This window comes from Mirounga angustirostris, unplaced genomic scaffold (assembly GCF_029215605.1).
Source record: "Mirounga angustirostris isolate CCGP_5_RB_7025 unplaced genomic scaffold, mMirAng1.0.hap1 SCAF_13, whole genome shotgun sequence".
NCBI lineage: Eukaryota > Metazoa > Chordata > Mammalia > Carnivora > Phocidae > Mirounga > Mirounga angustirostris.
The window spans coordinates 7,950,538-7,966,789 of record NW_026991721.1 but is presented as its reverse complement, the minus strand read 5'-3'; the positions used below and the strand labels follow the sequence as shown (position 1 = coordinate 7,966,789).

The 16,252-nt window shown below is 57.8% G+C and overlaps 2 protein-coding genes across 6 annotated transcripts; one reads left to right on the top strand and one right to left on the bottom strand.

Annotated features, from left to right (window-relative positions):
* Positions 1 to 223: 223 nt before the first annotated feature.
* BAD (BCL2 associated agonist of cell death) lies at positions 224 to 11,185 on the bottom strand. The gene is made up of 4 exons (XM_045893399.3): positions 11,016 to 11,185; positions 10,540 to 10,734; positions 1,280 to 1,473; positions 224 to 738 (listed from the first exon to the last, which is right to left on the bottom strand). Exons 2-4 carry the CDS (start codon positions 10,724 to 10,726, stop codon positions 613 to 615), a joined length of 507 nt encoding a protein of 168 aa, XP_045749355.1. The 5' UTR covers positions 10,727 to 10,734; positions 11,016 to 11,185; the 3' UTR covers positions 224 to 612.
* A 15-nt stretch (positions 11,186 to 11,200) lies between these two features.
* GPR137 (G protein-coupled receptor 137) lies at positions 11,201 to 16,122 on the top strand. 5 transcript variants are annotated; one of them, XM_045893395.3, is made up of 8 exons: positions 11,201 to 11,798; positions 12,935 to 13,306; positions 13,389 to 13,438; positions 14,356 to 14,581; positions 14,701 to 14,850; positions 14,983 to 15,111; positions 15,226 to 15,344; positions 15,661 to 16,122. In XM_045893395.3, the coding sequence occupies exons 2-8, from the start codon at positions 12,950 to 12,952 to the stop codon at positions 15,818 to 15,820; spliced, it is 1,191 nt and encodes a 396-aa protein (XP_045749351.1). In that variant the 5' UTR covers positions 11,201 to 11,798; positions 12,935 to 12,949; the 3' UTR covers positions 15,821 to 16,122. The 5 variants fall into 5 exon arrangements, with proteins under 5 accessions (XP_045749351.1, XP_045749350.1, XP_064432310.1 ...); XM_045893394.3 differs by lacking the exon at positions 11,201 to 11,798 and having other exon boundaries at positions 12,237 to 13,306; positions 15,253 to 15,344; XM_064576240.1 differs by lacking the exon at positions 11,201 to 11,798 and having other exon boundaries at positions 12,237 to 13,306; positions 15,767 to 16,122.
* Positions 16,123 to 16,252: the final 130 nt, after the last annotated feature.

Here is a 16,252-nt window from a genome sequence, read left to right as displayed (position 1 = left end):
GAGATAAGGACCTGGAGGTGCCCGAGGGCCGGCTGCGCTCCGCTTTCCGGAGGCCAAGCAGCCCTGGCTCTGGTCGCCGCCTGGACCCCTTCCTGGTCCCGCTTCCAGGTTAAGTCACTCAGAAAGAGCCGTGTAAAGCGAGGGCATCTTTTGAAACTGTCAGTGCTGGCTAGCGCTTCCCCAGCCTGCGAAGCCCCAAGCGACGGAGCGAGGAGACTCGGAGGCACAAATGCGGGCTTTATTAGCACATTTCGTGGCGAGCGACGGCCCGCAGCGATACCGCGGAGGAAAGGGCTCTGGTGAAGTTAGGGCTTTTCCGGCTTGCAACTTGGTGCAGACGCTAGGGGTAGCCCAGCGCCGGGGGCGGGGTCACGGGGCCACTTCCGGCGGCTAAGGGCGGCTAAACTTCAAAACTTCCGACGGGGCCAAACCCCTCCGTACTCCTCGTACACACCGGAAGGGAATTCGGCCTTTGGGTCAGATCGCCTCCTTCGAAAAGGAAAGAACTGATCCTCTTTCTTGCACAAAGCCTGCGGAAAAGACTTCCGCCCACACCCAAGATGGCCGCCGGCGGCGCCGGGAAGGGGGGAGAGTTTCGGGCTGTGGGACTGGTCATTGGGAGGGGGCGGAGCCTCCTCGCCCCAAGTTCCGATCCCACCAGGACTGGATGACGCGCGTCCAGCTGGGGCTTTGTCGCATCTGCGTCGCTGTGCCCGCGCTCTTCGGGCGAGGAAGTCCCTTCGGGGTGGGAGGAGGAAAGGGTTAAATGAGTTAGCTTGTCCTGGCAGCCCGAGTCGGAGCCCTCCACCTCCGGAATCCCACCGCTAAGTGAGATGCCGGCGGACCTAAACACCATAGCTCCCGGCATGCCCTGTACCGAGGGGAGGAAGGTGGAAGGATCGCTTGGGCCCTTAGGGATGGGACTGGTTATAACGATCGCAGACGTACCGGTGCCAGGGACGCGGGGAGAGAACGCCTAAGACCCTGTAAGCCCCAGAGACCGAGACCTAGCCGCGAAGCCGGGGCGGCAATTCAAGACCGAAGTAATTCTGAAGTTGAGGCCAAAGAACCCGGATATCGGAAAGGGGCCGACCGGGAGCACAAATACCAGCATGCCTCGCGCCCCGAGGATTTGGGGAACTCAGGCGCTTTAGCCTTCTGACGCACGGCCTGGACTACAGATACCGGCAGGCCCCGGGACGCAGGAAGGGTCAGGCCAGAGGGAGAGGAGGGGGTCCCGGAACTACAGATCCCGACACGCTTTGGGACCGGCGCTCACCTTGAAGGAGCCCTGGAACTCGTCGCTCATCCTCCGGAGCTCGCGGCCATAGCGCCGTGCAGCACAGAGGTTGGGGGGCGCTGAGCTCGAGCGCCCCCGGAAAGGGCTGAGCTCTTCCTCCTCCACCCCTTCATCCTCCTCGGTCCCCGCGGGGTACGAGCCGTGGCGACTCCGGGCCTCCACAGCCCCAGCGCCTGCACAGGGGACGGGGGCGACGTGAGTCTCCACTCCTCTGCGCCCCCAGCCTTGCCCAAGCCCTCGGCATCAGCTCCTCGCCCGCTGATGTCTGTGTGCACAGTACCTCGGAAGCCCGGTTCAGTTCCTTCATATGTAAAGCGAGGGAAGCTCCTGGGGCTTTTGTGAAGATTCAATTAACTTCTCATTAATCCCACAAATCTTAATTGAGCCCCAATAATGGGCCAGGCCCTTAATGTGCTGAATGACCTCTGCCTCTGTGCCTGCCATAAAACAAGGACGTAAGTAGTATAGTTATCAGCGCAAGACCATGGGGCCTCAGGGCACTCCTTGGAGGAAAGCAATCACCTGGATGAGGTTTCCTGCCCTAGGCAGGGCTGAACTCCAGCTTTGCTAGTGATCTGCTGGCGCCCATTTGTTTCACTGTTGTGGCCTAGGGAGACCTTGGGCCCCTGGAGAGCAAGGACCTGTCAGCAGCATGTCTGGACCTCCCAAAGTACCTGCTTTGGAGAGAGTCGGGAGGGTCTGTTGACTTTTGAAGGTAATGATTATGGAGCGCTATGTGCCAGCCCTGGGAATTCCCTCATTATGCTCCTAATCTCCTCTAAGAAGTGAGTCATAACACTGCCTCCATTTTACAGACAAGAAGACAGAGGCTTAGAGGGCGGAGACTTGTCGATGGTCACACAGTATGAAGCTCTCAGGTTGGAAGTCTCTTGAGGTTTCTTGGACTCCAGAGTCCAGTGATCAACCACTGAGCTACACCTCTTCCCTTATCAGACCACCCTTCAACTCTGAGCCACTGTGCTCACCTCTGTGTGGGGACAGATCTATCCCCTACTACCAGTGGCCGTGGAAAGGTCACATAAAACAGTGTGAAAGTGCTCTGAAAGCTGAAAGTAAACGACAGGTTGTCACTCACAGTCACCTCTCCTGTGTTCTGAGTCTGTCTGACCTGTGTACCTTGTGCCATCCCTCCACTCCTGCCAACCCCACCCCCAAAATCTAGACCAACAAAGACCTAGAACCAGTCCCAGGAGAAAAACCCAGAGCTACCTAGTAGCGTGAAAGCCAGTATGAAAACAAGAGCAGGGGAAGGTGCTCAGGGGCCCTGACAAGGCCCATCTGTCAGGGAAGGCATTTTGGAGGAAGTAAGATTTAGGCTCTAAAGCCAGGGGATAACAGTGTCTCATCCTCTCCCAAAGGACCTTACGCAAAGCCCTGCGTGTCACTTTCGGGGGCTGCAGGGCCTCCAAGGGGCCTCCAAGGGGCCCAGCTCCAGAGATGAGGCTAAGAAAGCTCAGGAGGGAAGAGGGTGCTGGATCCAGAAAGGCTTAGGCTAAGAGGGTGGTCAGAGCTCCTGGTTGTTCTGAGCTTCACCAAAGTCCAGGCCTGAGGCTAAGCAGGGACACCATCAAGCCTCTGAGGAGTGAGGTGGAAGTGGGAACAGGCAGCTAAATCAGAAATAAGGATGGAAAAGACAGGAATGGAAAGACCGTTGATAAGGACAGGCCCACCTACAGAGCACTTTCCAGTTCTGTGGAGCGTGGGGGGTGTGGGCAGAGGCAGGAGCCACACCTTAACCAGATTACTGCATTGTGATCTTGGGCCCTTTTTTTTTTTTTTAAGATTCTATTTATTTATTAGAGAGAGAGAGGAAGAGTGCATGCTCCTGGACAGAGGGGTGGGGCAGAGGGAGAGGGAGAAGCTGACTCCCCGCTGAGTACGGAGCCCAAGGAGATGCAGGGCTCAATCCCAGGATCCTGGGATCACAACCTGAGCCAAAGGCAGACGCCCAACCAACTGAGCCATCCAGATGCCCCACCTTGGGCCCTTTTCTAACTTGTTGGGGCCTCAGTATCTTCCTCTATGAAATGGGGGTAGGGGTACCTAGGTGGCTTGGTTGTTTGGGTGTCTGCCTTCAGCTCGGGTCATGATCCCAGGGTCCTGGGATCTCAGGTCATGATCCCGGGGTCTTGGGATCGAGCCCCTCGTTGGGCTCCTTGCTCTAAGGGGAGCTTGCTTCTCCCTCTCCCCCCGCTCATGCTCTTTCTCTCTCAAATAAATAAAATCTTTTTTTTAAAAGATTTTATTTATTTATTTGAGAGAGAGAGAATGAGAGACAGAGAGCATGAGAGGGAGGAGGGGAGGGTCAGAGGGAGAAGCAGACTCCCCTCTGAGCAGGGAGCCCGATGCGGGACTCGATCCTGAGACTCCAGGATCATGACCTGAGCCGAAGGCAGTCGCTTAACCAACTGAGCCACCCAGGCGCCCCTCAAATAAATAAAATCTTAAAAAATAAATGGGGGCAGTCCCCATCTCCCAGGACCACCCCGACAACAGATGAGACAAGAAGAGCACCAGATTCTGCCCCCTTTACATCCTGAAGCCTCCCAGCTTCCCAGTGAGGTGGCCGGTAAGTTCCCCCTATATTACAGATGAAGAAGTGGAGGCACCTAGAGGTTAGGAACTTGCCAGAGGTCCTGCAGTGGGCACACCCTCCTGGCCACTTAAGGGCTCAAGGAACATCAGCTATTCTTCGTTACTAGCTTTTTTTTTTTTTTTTAAAGATTTTATTTATTTATTTGACAGAGAGAGACATAGCGAGAGCAGGAACACAAGCCAGAGGGAGAAGCAGGCTTCCCACAGAGCAGGGGGCCCGATGTGGGACTTGATCCCAGGACCCTGGGATCATGACCTGAGCCAAAGGCAGACGCTTAACGACTGAGCCACCCAGGTGCCCCCGTTACTAGCTTTTAAGAATGCATACAACCACCACACCTGACAGACGCTAGTCCCAAGAGTTGGAAAGTGAGTGACTTGCTCACGCTGCCCCCTCGCCCAAAAATCGGAACAAGCAGAAGAGCACTTGCCGTGTCAGGTTGGAAGCGCTTCACCTGAATTGATTCATTAGGTCCCCACCGCACCCTATGAGGAAGGTTCCTCACTGTCCCTATTTTAGAGGAGAAAAAACTAAGGCACAGAGAGGGTAAGTCACTTCCCCAATGTCACACAGCTAGTAGGTGGTGGAGCTGGGATCCAAACCCAACCAGTCTGACTCCAGGGCCTGTGTGCTTAATGCTCGTGCTCCAGGTTCCCAACATCAGCCCACGGGCCACCTTGGGGGTGCCGCTTGGGGAAGGCACCTCTGGGCCTTCTGTGAGTGCCAGCCCTAGCAGGAGCCTATCCTCAGGGGCAGGCTATTTTCACCAAAGCCATGGATTTAGCGATGCCAAGCCAGCCACCATCAGAATGACGAGCATTTGCATAAACTGAGCTTTTTAAAAGTGTCCTTCTCTTTACTGGGAAAAAACCTGAGGGATTTTCTGTGAACTCCCTGGGGTAGTGGACATGCTCACTCTGAACGCTCCCATCCTCAAATCAGCTCTCGCCCCTACACGTCCCTGGGCAGGGCAGGGGTGGCCTCTCCCAACTCTGGGGAAGTTAATGGGAGGGAGAGGGCGTGGCTCCTGCCTGGGTGTGAGCCTGGGTGTGTGTTCAGGCTTGCCCACTCCCACCATCCTCTCAGCCCGCCTGGGGCTAGGGGTGGGGGGGGAGCGGGAGGGGCCTCTGGCTGGAGGTGCCTCAAGGCCCAGCAAAGCTTTAAGTTCTTTACCGTGGGGCTTCTGGGTAAGCGGTAGGGCCAGACACATCCAAGTTCACGCTTCTGAGAGCATCCTTACACACTTAAAACGGTGGTAATCCAGGCACCTTGAGTCAGTGAAGCTTTGCCATCAGGCAGCACTGGGTTTGAATCCTGATCTCCTGCATGCAGGTGCTCACATACTGCTTGCCCCCCCCCCAATGTGGCACCCCAAACTGAGCAGGCACATGAGGCCCATCAGCTTCCGGTACCTGCAGGAAGCCCAGACTCCCTGTCTACCCTAAAGCCATTTGGGGTACAGAAATCCCTTACTGGCCTGCAAAGAACATATCCCATCTTGCTGCTAAATCAGAAAACTCTAAAGCAGAGGCCAGCAAATGTTTTCGGTAAAAGGCCAGAGAGTAAATGTTTGGGCACTGCAGGCCACGCAGTCTGTTACAACCACTCAGTTTTGTGGTCACTGCTTGAAAGAACCCATAAACAATATATAATTGTGTCACTGTATTCCACTAAAATTTTAAAAATGTCAAAACTATTCTTAGCTCATGGGCTGACAAAAAAAATAGGGATTTAGTGGTTTGCCAACCCCTGCTTTAAACCCAACTGTGTCTGTCCTCTGCCTAAAACCTTCAATGGCTCCCCATTGCCAAGGAGGTAAAGTCCAAATTCCTTAGCGTAGCTTTCAAGGCCTTTACATTCTGGTTCTAACTTATACTTTACTTGTCCATTTTCAGGAGGGCATGGGGGTTATTCATGTCTACCTCCACCGAATGAACAGCAGTGTTCAGCTCTGCTCAGAGCCTGGGCCAACTCACAGTAACAATAACAGCAACAACTGCAGTAAGAGTAAGAACAGCAGGGGCGCCTGGGTGGCTCAGTCGTTAAGCGTCTGCCTTCGGCTCAGGTCATGATCCCAGGGTCCTGGGATCGAGCCCCGCATCGGGCTCCCTGCTCAGCAGGAAGCCTGCTTCTCCCTCTCCTACTCCCCCTGCTTGTGTTCCCTCTCTCGCTGTCTCTGTCAAATAAATAAATAAAATCTTAAAAAAAAAAAAAAAAAAAAAGTAAGAACAGCAAATGTTCCTCTGGGCCAGGCACTGTTTCTAAGCACTTTTCCTATATTAACTGATCAGATCCTCCCTACAAGAAGGGAGGACGAGTTCTAGTCTCATTTCACAGATAAGAAAACTGAGGCGACAGAGTTAACTAGCCTGCTCAAGTTCAACCTGCTAATAGAGGGTGGAGCTGCGTTTGAACCCTGTGGTCTGGCCCACTGGGTGGTCCCCCTTCCCTCTCCACCATCCACACACACTCCCACAGCTCACCGCGCACCTACCTGTCCCGGGCACTGGGCTATGCGCTGGGGCCGTCACAGCACAAAAGGTGGCCCAGTCTCTGCCCTGGGGACACAGACAGTCCAGTCCCACAGGGCCCAGGGGGCAGGGACTATGAAGAGTGATGGGACTCTGCCCACCTGGAGGGGGCAGGGCTCTGTGGCTCTGGCAGGCCATCAGCACTTGCCGATCTTTTATGGGAAAATCACTTGCTTTTTAGGTATTGAAAACTAAGTCAAGGGGCACCTGGGTGGCTCAGTCGGTTAAGCGTCTGCCTTCAGCTCAGGTCATGATCCCGGGGTCCTGGGATCCAGCCCCGTGTTGGGCTCTCTGCTCAGCGGGGAGTCTGCTTCTCCCTCTCCCTCTGCCTGCCACTTTCTCTCTCCCCGGTAATAAATAAATAAAATCTTAAAAAAAAAAAAAGAAAGAAAGAAAAGAAAACTGGGGCGCCTGGGTGGCTCAGTCGGTTGGGCGTCTGCCTTCGGCTCAGGTCATGATGCTGGAGTCCTGGGATCAAGTCCCGCATTGGGCTCCCTGCTCAGGGGGAAGCCTGCTTCTCCCTCCCCCGCTCCTCCTGCTTGTGTTCCCTCTCTTGCTCTCTCTGTCAAATAAATAAATAAAATCTTTAAAAAAAAGAAAACTAAGTCAAGGGGGGATGGAGGGATGGGGTCACTGGGTGATGGGCATTAAGGAGGGCACGTGATGGAATGAGCACTGGGTGTTACATGCAACTGATGAATCACTGACCTCCACCTCTGAAACTACTAATTCACTATATGTTAATTAATTAAATTTAAATAAAAAAAAAAAAAACTAAGTCAAAGCTTAAGAACTCCTGTCAGTCCTTACATGTGATGGCTATTTTCACCCCTGCAGCCCTCCTCCTGGAAGGGTCTGGAGCTGGGGAAGGCGCCCCCGCCCCCAGGCCGCACACTCCTCCAGCCCCATCTTTATTCATTCCCAGGACCCAAGTTGCCCTTCCACTTTCCAGCCTCTCCTTCCCTGCCCTTCCTTCTCCAGCCCTGTCTGGCTCTCAGTCCTGGTCAGAACCTTCAGTAACTCTGTCCCAAGCCTCGCAGCTCCTACCTGGCTGGCTCCCTCCCTTGGAAGCCCACTCGAGTGACGCCAGAACTCCCAGAGCAAGCTTACCCGCCACACCCCTCGCAGGTACCCTCAAGCACCCCTCCCCAGCTGGGCTGAGACAGGCACAGCTCTGGTTAAACTCCAACTCTCCCCGGGCCCCCAGCAGCCAGTGTGGCTGGAAAAAAGCACAGCCATGCCGCCTCCATTTCAGCTCATGGCCATGGGCGCCTGGGTGGCTCAGTTGGTTAAGCATCTGCCTTCGGCTCTGGTCATGATCCCAGGGTCCTGCGATCCAGCCCCACATCGGGCTCCCTGCTGAGCAGGGAGTCTGCTTCTCCCTCTGCCTCTGCCCTTTCCACCCACTCATGCTCTCTCTCTCGCTCACTCTCAAATAAATAAATAAAATCTTTAGAAAAAAAATAGTTTATAAATTTGTGGCCATAAAACCCAGTGGCACCCTTGACATTGCCCAGCCCAACTTGCATGCTCTATGCTTGAGGATGGACGGCCACTTCAAACCTAATCCTCTCTCCTCAACCTTTTCTTGGAGAAACTGGCAACACCCACAAGAGAAACTTGTACTACTTCCCATGAAGTATCTACCCACGACCACGCACCCATGTCCACTGCCCCGCGTTTAGCTGAGCCAGGCCTCCCCAGGCGCCAGACCCCTCTCTCCTACTCAAGGACATCTCTCTAGCTAGCCTCCCTTCTATCCTGCCTCATCTGGCAGTTTCCTGGCTCCTGGATTACTCCCATCAGGCTATTTTCTTTCCCTTTAAAAAAAAAACAAAACCAAAAACAACAACAAAACAACCCTTCCTTGATCCTCCTTGGGCCTTCTCTGCTCCCCTTCCTGGAGCACAACTGCCAAGAGTGGGCTCTCCTTTCTATCTCCACCTCTCTTCCCGTTATCCGTCCCCACAGAACTGAACTCAGCTCCCCCCGCCCACCTCCTCACCAAAACTGCAAGGGCCCCCTGTTGGCAACTCCAGCGCTCCACTCCCAGCCCTCCTCTAGCCAGAAGCATCCCCTTGCTGCGTGGGCCCTGCCTGCTCCCGGTTTCCCTCCCATACTGCTGCTAATTCCTTCCAGGTCCCCACTTCGGGCTCCTTCTCTGCTGCTGCCCTCTGAAGGCCAAAGCCCGAGGCTCAGCCCAGGCCCCTGCCTGTCTATACTGGCTCCCCGGGCCTCAGAGAACACGACCTCAGTGATTGACAACTCCCACCTCCCACGTGTATAAATCCCGCCTGGACCTATCCCTACTGGAAACGTCCACCTGGCTGCCCAAAAGGCCCCTCTACCCTCACCGGGCCCAAACCAGGCTCCTGATTTGGCCGCAGTTCCATCAGAGTTAAGAGCAGCTCCGTCCTTCCAAGTGCCCAGGCCAGATTCCTTGCCGCCACCCGACTCCTCTCTTCCCCGCACACCCCACACCCAGTTTGTTGGCAAATCCTGCCAGCTCTACCTTCAAAATAAACCCAGAGCCCAGCTATGTACCATCTCCTCTGCCACCACCAGGCCCAAGCCATCATATCCTCCCTCACTGGGACTCTCGCAGCAGCCTCCTCCGCACGCCACCCCCCCTCCCCGGGCTGCTTTTGCCCACTGCAGGCTAGTCTCAACACGGAGCCCCTGGTGGTATTCTTGATCCCAAATCAGACCGCCCTGCCTCTGCTCAAAGCCCTCCCGTGTGTTTTCACTCAAAGTGAAAGCCAACGTCCTGACACAGGCCTTCCAGGCCCTGCCCAGATGCTCCTCCCCCCCATTAATCCCTCGCTGTGTCTCTACCTCTCCTCCCCTCAAGGGCCCAGACTGTGTCCTGCCCTCAGGGCCTTTGCATTTGCCCTTCCCTCGGCCAGGATCTGTTTTTCCAGCCAGCATCAGTTTTTCTGCAGATAGGGGCAGGGCTCACCTCTGACCACTTCCAACCTTGGCTCAAATGTTGCTTCTAACCAAGGCTAACCCTGATCACCTCAGTTAGGGTCACTCCCCCAGCCCTCCCCCCCCACTCTGGATTCCAAAGAGAAAGTAAAGAATGTTTCTGGTGCTGCCACTACGCATCATACCATTTGTTTGTTTGTTTGTTGACAGCCTGTCTCTTTCCACTCAACTAGAATGGAGGCACCACAAAGGGCAAGGACTTTTATCTCTTTTGTTCACTGATGTACCCCTGGCGGCTGGGGCCACACGTGGCACAAATTAAGCGCTTGATAGGGAGGATGAAGAGGAACAGCGAGGTGGGGGTGGAAAGCTGTGAGCAGCAAGCGCAAAGATCCGGACGGTAAAGGAGTTAAAGAAAGCCTGTGGAGTTTAGTTTGACAAAGTGTGTGTGTGTGGGCTGGGAAGCAGGACTTCGTAAGCCTTCTTGTTCCTGAACGTGGGGATGGGGTCATTTCGGCTTCGTGACGTTAGGGATAGGAGTTCTGTTTACAGAAGATCGCTGTGGTTGTTCCAGGTGCCGACACCTGGGGTGGGCACTGGGAGGTGGGCACTGGGGAGAAATGGCCGCTCTTCTCCAGTGCCCATCCTTCCATCTCAGCACTGGGTCCCCTCGCTGAGTGTGGACAGACCCCTTGGGGTCACTTGCCCCTGGCAACTGGCAAGGATGACCCCAGTGTGGGTGTGTGCCACAGGGCAGGAAAACACACACCTGGGGGCTAAGGTCCAGTGCAAAGCCTGGGGTGGGGCACCTTGGAGTCTTCCCGGGCCGCTTCCTACCTTAGGCAAGTCACTTCCCCCATATGGCTCACGGGCTCTCTCTAGGTGATTTCTGTCCTGGTCCTACGCTAACAGCTACATTCTTTGAGCATTTACTATGCCCTGGCACTATAATTAAGTGCTTCCTATATATTTCTGCTAATCATCCCAACAGCCCTACAATGGTGGTGATTAATTGCTCTGTTTTACAAAAGAGGAAACTGAGGTGCAGAGAGGTTAGGCACTTACTTGAGGCCAGCCAGTGAGTGGGGATGCAGCTGGGATGGGGGGAGTTACTGGGCTGGGGGCAAGGTGGATAGGCAGGTGGTTGGGGGGTGGGTACCTACCTCCATGGTGGTTGCTGCTGGCCGGCTGCCCCTGCTGGTGACCAGCTTCCCCTAGGAGGCCTGGGGCCGTCTGCCAGTGCTTACCAGGGCCTGCGGGCCAGTCCCCTGTGGGGCTGGGGCCCAGGCCCCTAAGTGCAGGGCTGGAGTCTTCCTGCTCACTGGGCTCAAACTCTGGGATCTGGAACATGCTCTGGGCTGTGGGGGCAACATGGTAGGTAGTTAGGGCACAGCTGGGGCAAATGGTGGCCAGTGAAGGGGGGCAGCAGATGCCTCTAGCTCCCTCTCCCACCTTAGAACCCCAAGTTCACCCTGCTTCCCAGGCCCGGATTTGTCCACTGACTCTAGCTGGGCAGGTCGTTCAGCCTGTCCACCCAGGACCTAAATCTTTTTTGGAGCCCTGGTGCTAGTGAAGCAGTCCCAGGCCCCTACTTAGGCCCCGGCCCACCCTGCCCTCGGTGACGGCACACGAGTCTTACCCCAAGCCCGATCTCGAGGCCCCTGACCCGGGCCTGCCGCCTCCCTCTAGTACTGAGGGAGCCCGGCCCTAGTTGCCCGGGCAACGGGAACTGTCACCGACCCGGCCCAATCAGCTCTTGCAATGTCACTAGGGCTGGCCAGGGGGCGTGGCCGCTCCCGGCCCAGGCTCCGCCCCCGCCGGCGGACCCGCTCCCGGCCCGCCGCCGTCGTCCTGGGTCCCTTCCTCGCCTCCCGCCGCTCAGTTCCCGACTTCCTTGTGCCTGGGACATGTGTGGGAGCAGATGAGGGATTCTCTGGGGTCCCCACTTGGAACCTGGAGACCAGCTTCTGCTGACAAGCCCTTCAGCCCCTCTGGGCCTTAGTCTCCACTCCTGTAAAATGAAGATAATGACACCTCCCTTAGAAGCCAGTGAACTTTGTAAACCGAGTGGTGATTACTGTGGGTGACAGCACTTTGCAAAGCTTCAGTTGAAGCTCAGCCGTCGATGCAGGTGTTGTTGCTGTTGTCACTGCTTCATCTGGATGCAAGTGTTGCTGCTGTTGTCACTGCTCCGTGTGGACCGGGTAGCCGGGTCGGGAAGTCCCGCTCCCTCTTCCCCACAGTGGAAACCTCGCACCGCCCGCCTCGGGGGCACTACTCTCCGCGCCAGCTCAGGAGCGCTCGAGATAAGCAAGGGAGCCTCCTCCCCGGCAGGATGACTGCCCCGGCGCAGGAGAGGGGGCCCCGTTGAGGGTGGCCGTAGGACTCGCTGAGGCTTCGCGCCGAGCAGGCTGCCGGCCAGGTGAGCCGGAACCGCGGCCCGCCAGGGAGTGGGGCGGGCGTGCCTCGCCGGGACTGCGGGGCCCTGCGGGTTAAGCCCAGGGGGCGGGGCCCGGGGGCCATCTTGGCTGTGGGCGGAAGTTTCCTTCGGAGAGCCGGTGAGGGGAAGTTGTTGCCGCCCCCCGGGCGGGCGGCGCGATCTCAATTTGGGCATAGGGAAGAGAAGCACGGGAACTGGCGGCCTCCCAAACAAACGAGGGCAGGTGGCTCCGGGCACGGCCCACCCGGGCGCCCGCCGGAGCTGTTCCGCCCCAGCGTCTCGGCCTCCCGCTGCCGCTAGTAACCCCTAGCACCCGCCGGCGGCGCACCCCGCGCCAATTCTCGAACGGCTCCGCGCCGGAGACGGTGCGGCACGGGGCTGCGGAGCTGGTGGGGCCAGACCCTGCGCATTTAGCGTAGCGAACGGCGCCCGCGCAGGCGCAGGCGCAGGAGGGGGCGGAGCAGCGGGAGCCGGGGAGCTGGGGAGCCGGAGCCCCGGGTCCCAGCGACCAGAGCCGGCTCCCCCAGCGGCGTCCTGAGGACCCGGCGTCGGCCTCCTCCCGCAATCCCCGAGGCTGGAGAGTGGATGCAGTGGGGGGTGGGGTGGGGGCAGCGTCCGAATTCCGAGGACAGAAGGCAGAGGCCATCCCCAATCCGGATTGTTGGAGGGGAGAGAGACCCCCAGTTTGGGGAGGGGGAGAGCTGGGCGTTGAGCGTCCCCGGCAGCGGCCGCTGCCTTCAGCGGATGGGTATCTGCCGGCTCTCCCCCTCCAGCCGGGACGACTCGAACGAGCAAGGCCAGGGACCCCTGTCCTTCATCCTCAGCACCCCCTCGCCCTGGCTCTGGGGCCGGCCCAGGGAGGAGACCCTGCCCACTTCCCGCCTCTGCCCTCCACAGGGTCTGTCCTGCCACGCCCCAGAGTGAGGGGCCCAGGCCCCAGGCTGCCTGTGTCCCGCTGCAAGGGCAGGGTCCCTCTGTTGAGGGGGAAGGGCCTGGCCAGCTGCAGCTTCTTCCCTCCTGAGCTCCCCATCTTTGTCGCTGCACCCTGCAACTCCCACCTCTCCATATTTATTTCCCTGGCCCCCTGCCAGCCCTCCATCTCTTTCTCTGGGATTCAGGCCTCCTTTCCTGACATGGAGAGTAACCTGTCTGGCCTGGTGCCTGCTGCTGGGCTGGTCCCTGCGCTGCCTCCTGCCGTGACCCTGGGGCTGACTGCGGCCTACACCACTCTGTATGCCCTGCTCTTCTTCTCGGTATATGCCCAACTCTGGCTGGTGCTCCTCTATGGGCACAAGCGTCTCAGCTATCAGACAGTGTTCCTGGCACTCTGTCTGCTCTGGGCTGCCTTGCGCACCACCCTCTTCTCCTTCTACTTCCGAGATACCCCCCGAGCCAACCGTCTGGGACCCTTGCCCTTTTGGCTTCTCTACTGCTGCCCTGTCTGCCTGCAGTTCTTCACACTGACACTTATGAACCTCTACTTTGCCCAGGTAACCATGGTAACGGGTGGGGGTGGGCTATGGGGTGGCAATCCCAGAGGCCCAAAGGAATGATGGGCATCTCTGCTCCCAGGTTGTGTTCAAGGCCAAGGCGAAGCGCCGGCCGGAGATGAGCCGAGGCTTGTAAGTACACGGGGCATATGGGCATATCCCCCAGGCCAGGGGCAGGGAGCCGCCTGGTGTCCATTTCTTGCCAACCCTGTGCAGTGCCAAGGCGGGGACAACTTCGCAAATGTTTGTGAAAGGGCCATGAAAAGTTAGGCACGTGGTGCAGACGGCTCAGCAAAGGCACTGCACTGGTGAAGGGCAGCGTTGCTGGAAACAGCCATGCTAGTGTGAAGGGAAGGGGTTCCAGCGTCATCCACGATGGAAGAGGAGCTGGAGGGCCCAGCCCTCGGAAGCCCCAGACTGCTCTTCTGGCTGACCTTGGGTGGTGATAAGCTTGTCATCTGTATAACGTCTTACAGTTTATTAAGAGCTTTCACAAACATTTTTACAACTTACCTGTGAGGCCGTTATTATCCCCATCTGAGAGATGAAGAAACTGAGGCCCAGCAAGGTAAAGCCACATGTTCAAGGTCATAGATCTGGCAGAAGGCAGAGCTAGGGCTTACACCCAGGTCTCTTTCTTTCTTTTTCTTTCTTTCTTTCAAGATTTTATTTATGAGAGAGAGAGAGAGAGAGCGCACAAGTGGGGAGGAGGGGCAGAGAAAGAGGGAGAAGCAGACTCCCTGCTGAGCAGGGAGCCTGGGATCATGACTCCAGCCAAAGGCAGACACTCAACCAACTGAGCCACCCAGGCGCCCCTGACCCCAGGTCTCTGACTCTCAGTCTTGTGTTCTTTCCACTGTATTATAGCTGTCAGTCACCATCTGACCTCTGTGGGCCTCGGCTTCCCCGTCTGTAAAACTGGAGAGCCGGGGTTCAGACTGGATTGGTCTGGATTGGTTCTGACTGACATTGGGGTCTCCTGGGGGAGTTTGGGGGGTCAGTGAGTGCCAGCGATGGTTGTCTGGGGCTGACTGTGCTGTGGGCTGCAGGCTGGCTGTCCGAGGGGCCTTCGTGGGGGCCTCGCTGCTCTTCCTGCTGGTGAACGTGCTGTGCGCGGTGCTGTCCCGCCGGCGCCGGGCACAGCCCTGGGCCCTCCTGCTGGTGCGAGTCCTGGTGAGCGACTCCCTCTTTGTTATCTGCGCACTCTCTCTTGCTGCCTGCCTCTGCCTGGTCGCCCGGCGGGCGCCCTCCACCAGCATCTACCTGGAGGCCAAGGTAGGGCCACAAGCCCTGGTCCCCGGGTGTCCCTTGGGCTCTCTGGGCAGTGATCTTCTGGGTAGAGAGGGAGTTGGAGCTTCCCCTCCCTGAGGGTCCTCTATTGTCATCTGTGCCAGGGGACCAGTGTATGCCAGGCAGCTGCGATGGGTGGCGCCATGGTCCTGCTCTATGCCAGCCGGGCCTGCTACAACCTGGCGGCCCTGGCCTTGGCCCCCCGGAGCCGGCTGGATGCCTTCGATTATGACTGGTACAACGTCTCTGACCAGGTGGGCATTCAGCACCTCGGCTGCCTCCTTAGTAGCCATGGCTCTTGGCCCCCAGTTGGCCTCGACTCTGTCTGGGTTTCCCCCCCACCCCCCGGCACAGTCGTGGATTATACAAACCCTGCCTTCCCACAGGCGGACCTGGTGAATGACCTGGGGAACAAAGGCTACCTGGTGTTTGGCCTCATCCTCTTTGTGTGGGAGCTGCTGCCCACCACCCTGCTGGTGGGCTTCTTCCGGGTGCACCGGCCCCCACAGGACCTGGTGAGGGCCAGCGGAGACGGGTGGACGCTGGGAATCCCTGGGCCAGGGTCTGGCAGGGCTGTGGGAAGCCAATGGTGGGGCAGGAGAAAGCACGATGGTGGTTTCCTCCCCCAGAGCACCAGCCGCATCCTCAATGGGCAGGTCTTTGGCTCCCGTTCCTACTTCTTTGACCGGGCCGGGCACTGTGAGGACGAGGGCTGCTCCTGGGAGCACGGCCGTAGCGAGAGCACCAGGTAGGAGCCCTGGCCCTGCCTCAGGTCCTCCGGGCTCCCAGCTCGCTCCATTGAACACTGGGGATCTAGATCCTGGTCCTACCACTTTCCCCCTTGGCCCCGCCCCTGCCCTGCCCCTGTTTCCTCTCTGTACGAGGTGAGGTCCCCTCTGGTTTCCACCCCAAGATGCAGTTTGCCACAGTCTAGAGGGTTCAGGCCCTGGGGGCTGGAAAGCTGGGGCACTTGGCCTTGTGCTAAGCCTCTCTCCCTGCCCTGACTCTTGTGGATGTGGCCCTGGTCCCTGCCTTGGGACCGATCCTTGTTTCTCTGCCTGCAGCATGTCGGGCAGCCTAGGCTCTGGCAGCTGGTACGGCGCCATCGGGCGGGAGCCAGGCTGGTGCGGGGGCAGCCAGACACGGACCACTCCTCTGCTCTTCTCCCAGGTGCTGGGACCAGGTGGCCACCACCACAGTCTCTACTCCACTCCACAGACGTGATCCCCTCCCATTCTCCCCCTTGAACACCCAGACCCCAGTCCTCCCATCCTAGGCCCTTGTGCCAAGTACATTTGCCGCTTCTTGCCCAGGATCATGGGAGGCTGTGGCTGCCTCTTCCCCTGGCTGGCTCCTTGCTACTCCTGTCATAGTGAGCTTGTGCTGTCCCCTAGGATGGGGGGCATGGCCCTGGCTGCCAGATGCCTGCAGCACCTTGGCATGACCTGCTGCCTCCACTTTTGCACTGGAGCCGGCTACCTCTCCTGCACCTGCCCCTCAATAAACAGTCTCTGTGCCCCTCATCAGTTCACTGTCTGTCAGTTGTTGGCTTTGTGTTCCTTGCACCATGGCCTATACAGCTGAGGACTGACCAGACCCAGGTCCTCCAAAGGCGTGGCTGGGCTGGGCAGGGGTCACTTACCTGACCCAGGCTGA

What these genes read in the sequence shown, in the direction of transcription:
- BAD (XM_045893399.3), bottom strand. Translation starts at nt 10,726, where the DNA reads ATGTTCCAGATCCCAGAGTTTGAGCCCAGTGAGCAGGAAGACTCCAGC. An exon ending in CAGCAGCAACCACCATGGAG is followed by an intron (nt 1,474 to 10,539) that starts GTAGGTACCCAC and finishes TCCCCTGTGCAG; the next exon opens with GCGCTGGGGCTGTGGAGGCC. An exon ending in AGTTCCAGGGCTCCTTCAAG is followed by an intron (nt 739 to 1,279) that starts GTGAGCGCCGGT and finishes CCCACCCCGAAG; the next exon opens with GGACTTCCTCGCCCGAAGAG.
- GPR137 (XM_045893395.3), top strand. Translation starts at nt 12,950, where the DNA reads ATGGAGAGTAACCTGTCTGGCCTGGTGCCTGCTGCTGGGCTGGTCCCT. An exon ending in GGTACAACGTCTCTGACCAG is followed by an intron (nt 14,851 to 14,982) that starts GTGGGCATTCAG and finishes GCCTTCCCACAG; the next exon opens with GCGGACCTGGTGAATGACCT. An exon ending in GGCCGTAGCGAGAGCACCAG is followed by an intron (nt 15,345 to 15,660) that starts GTAGGAGCCCTG and finishes CTCTGCCTGCAG; the next exon opens with CATGTCGGGCAGCCTAGGCT.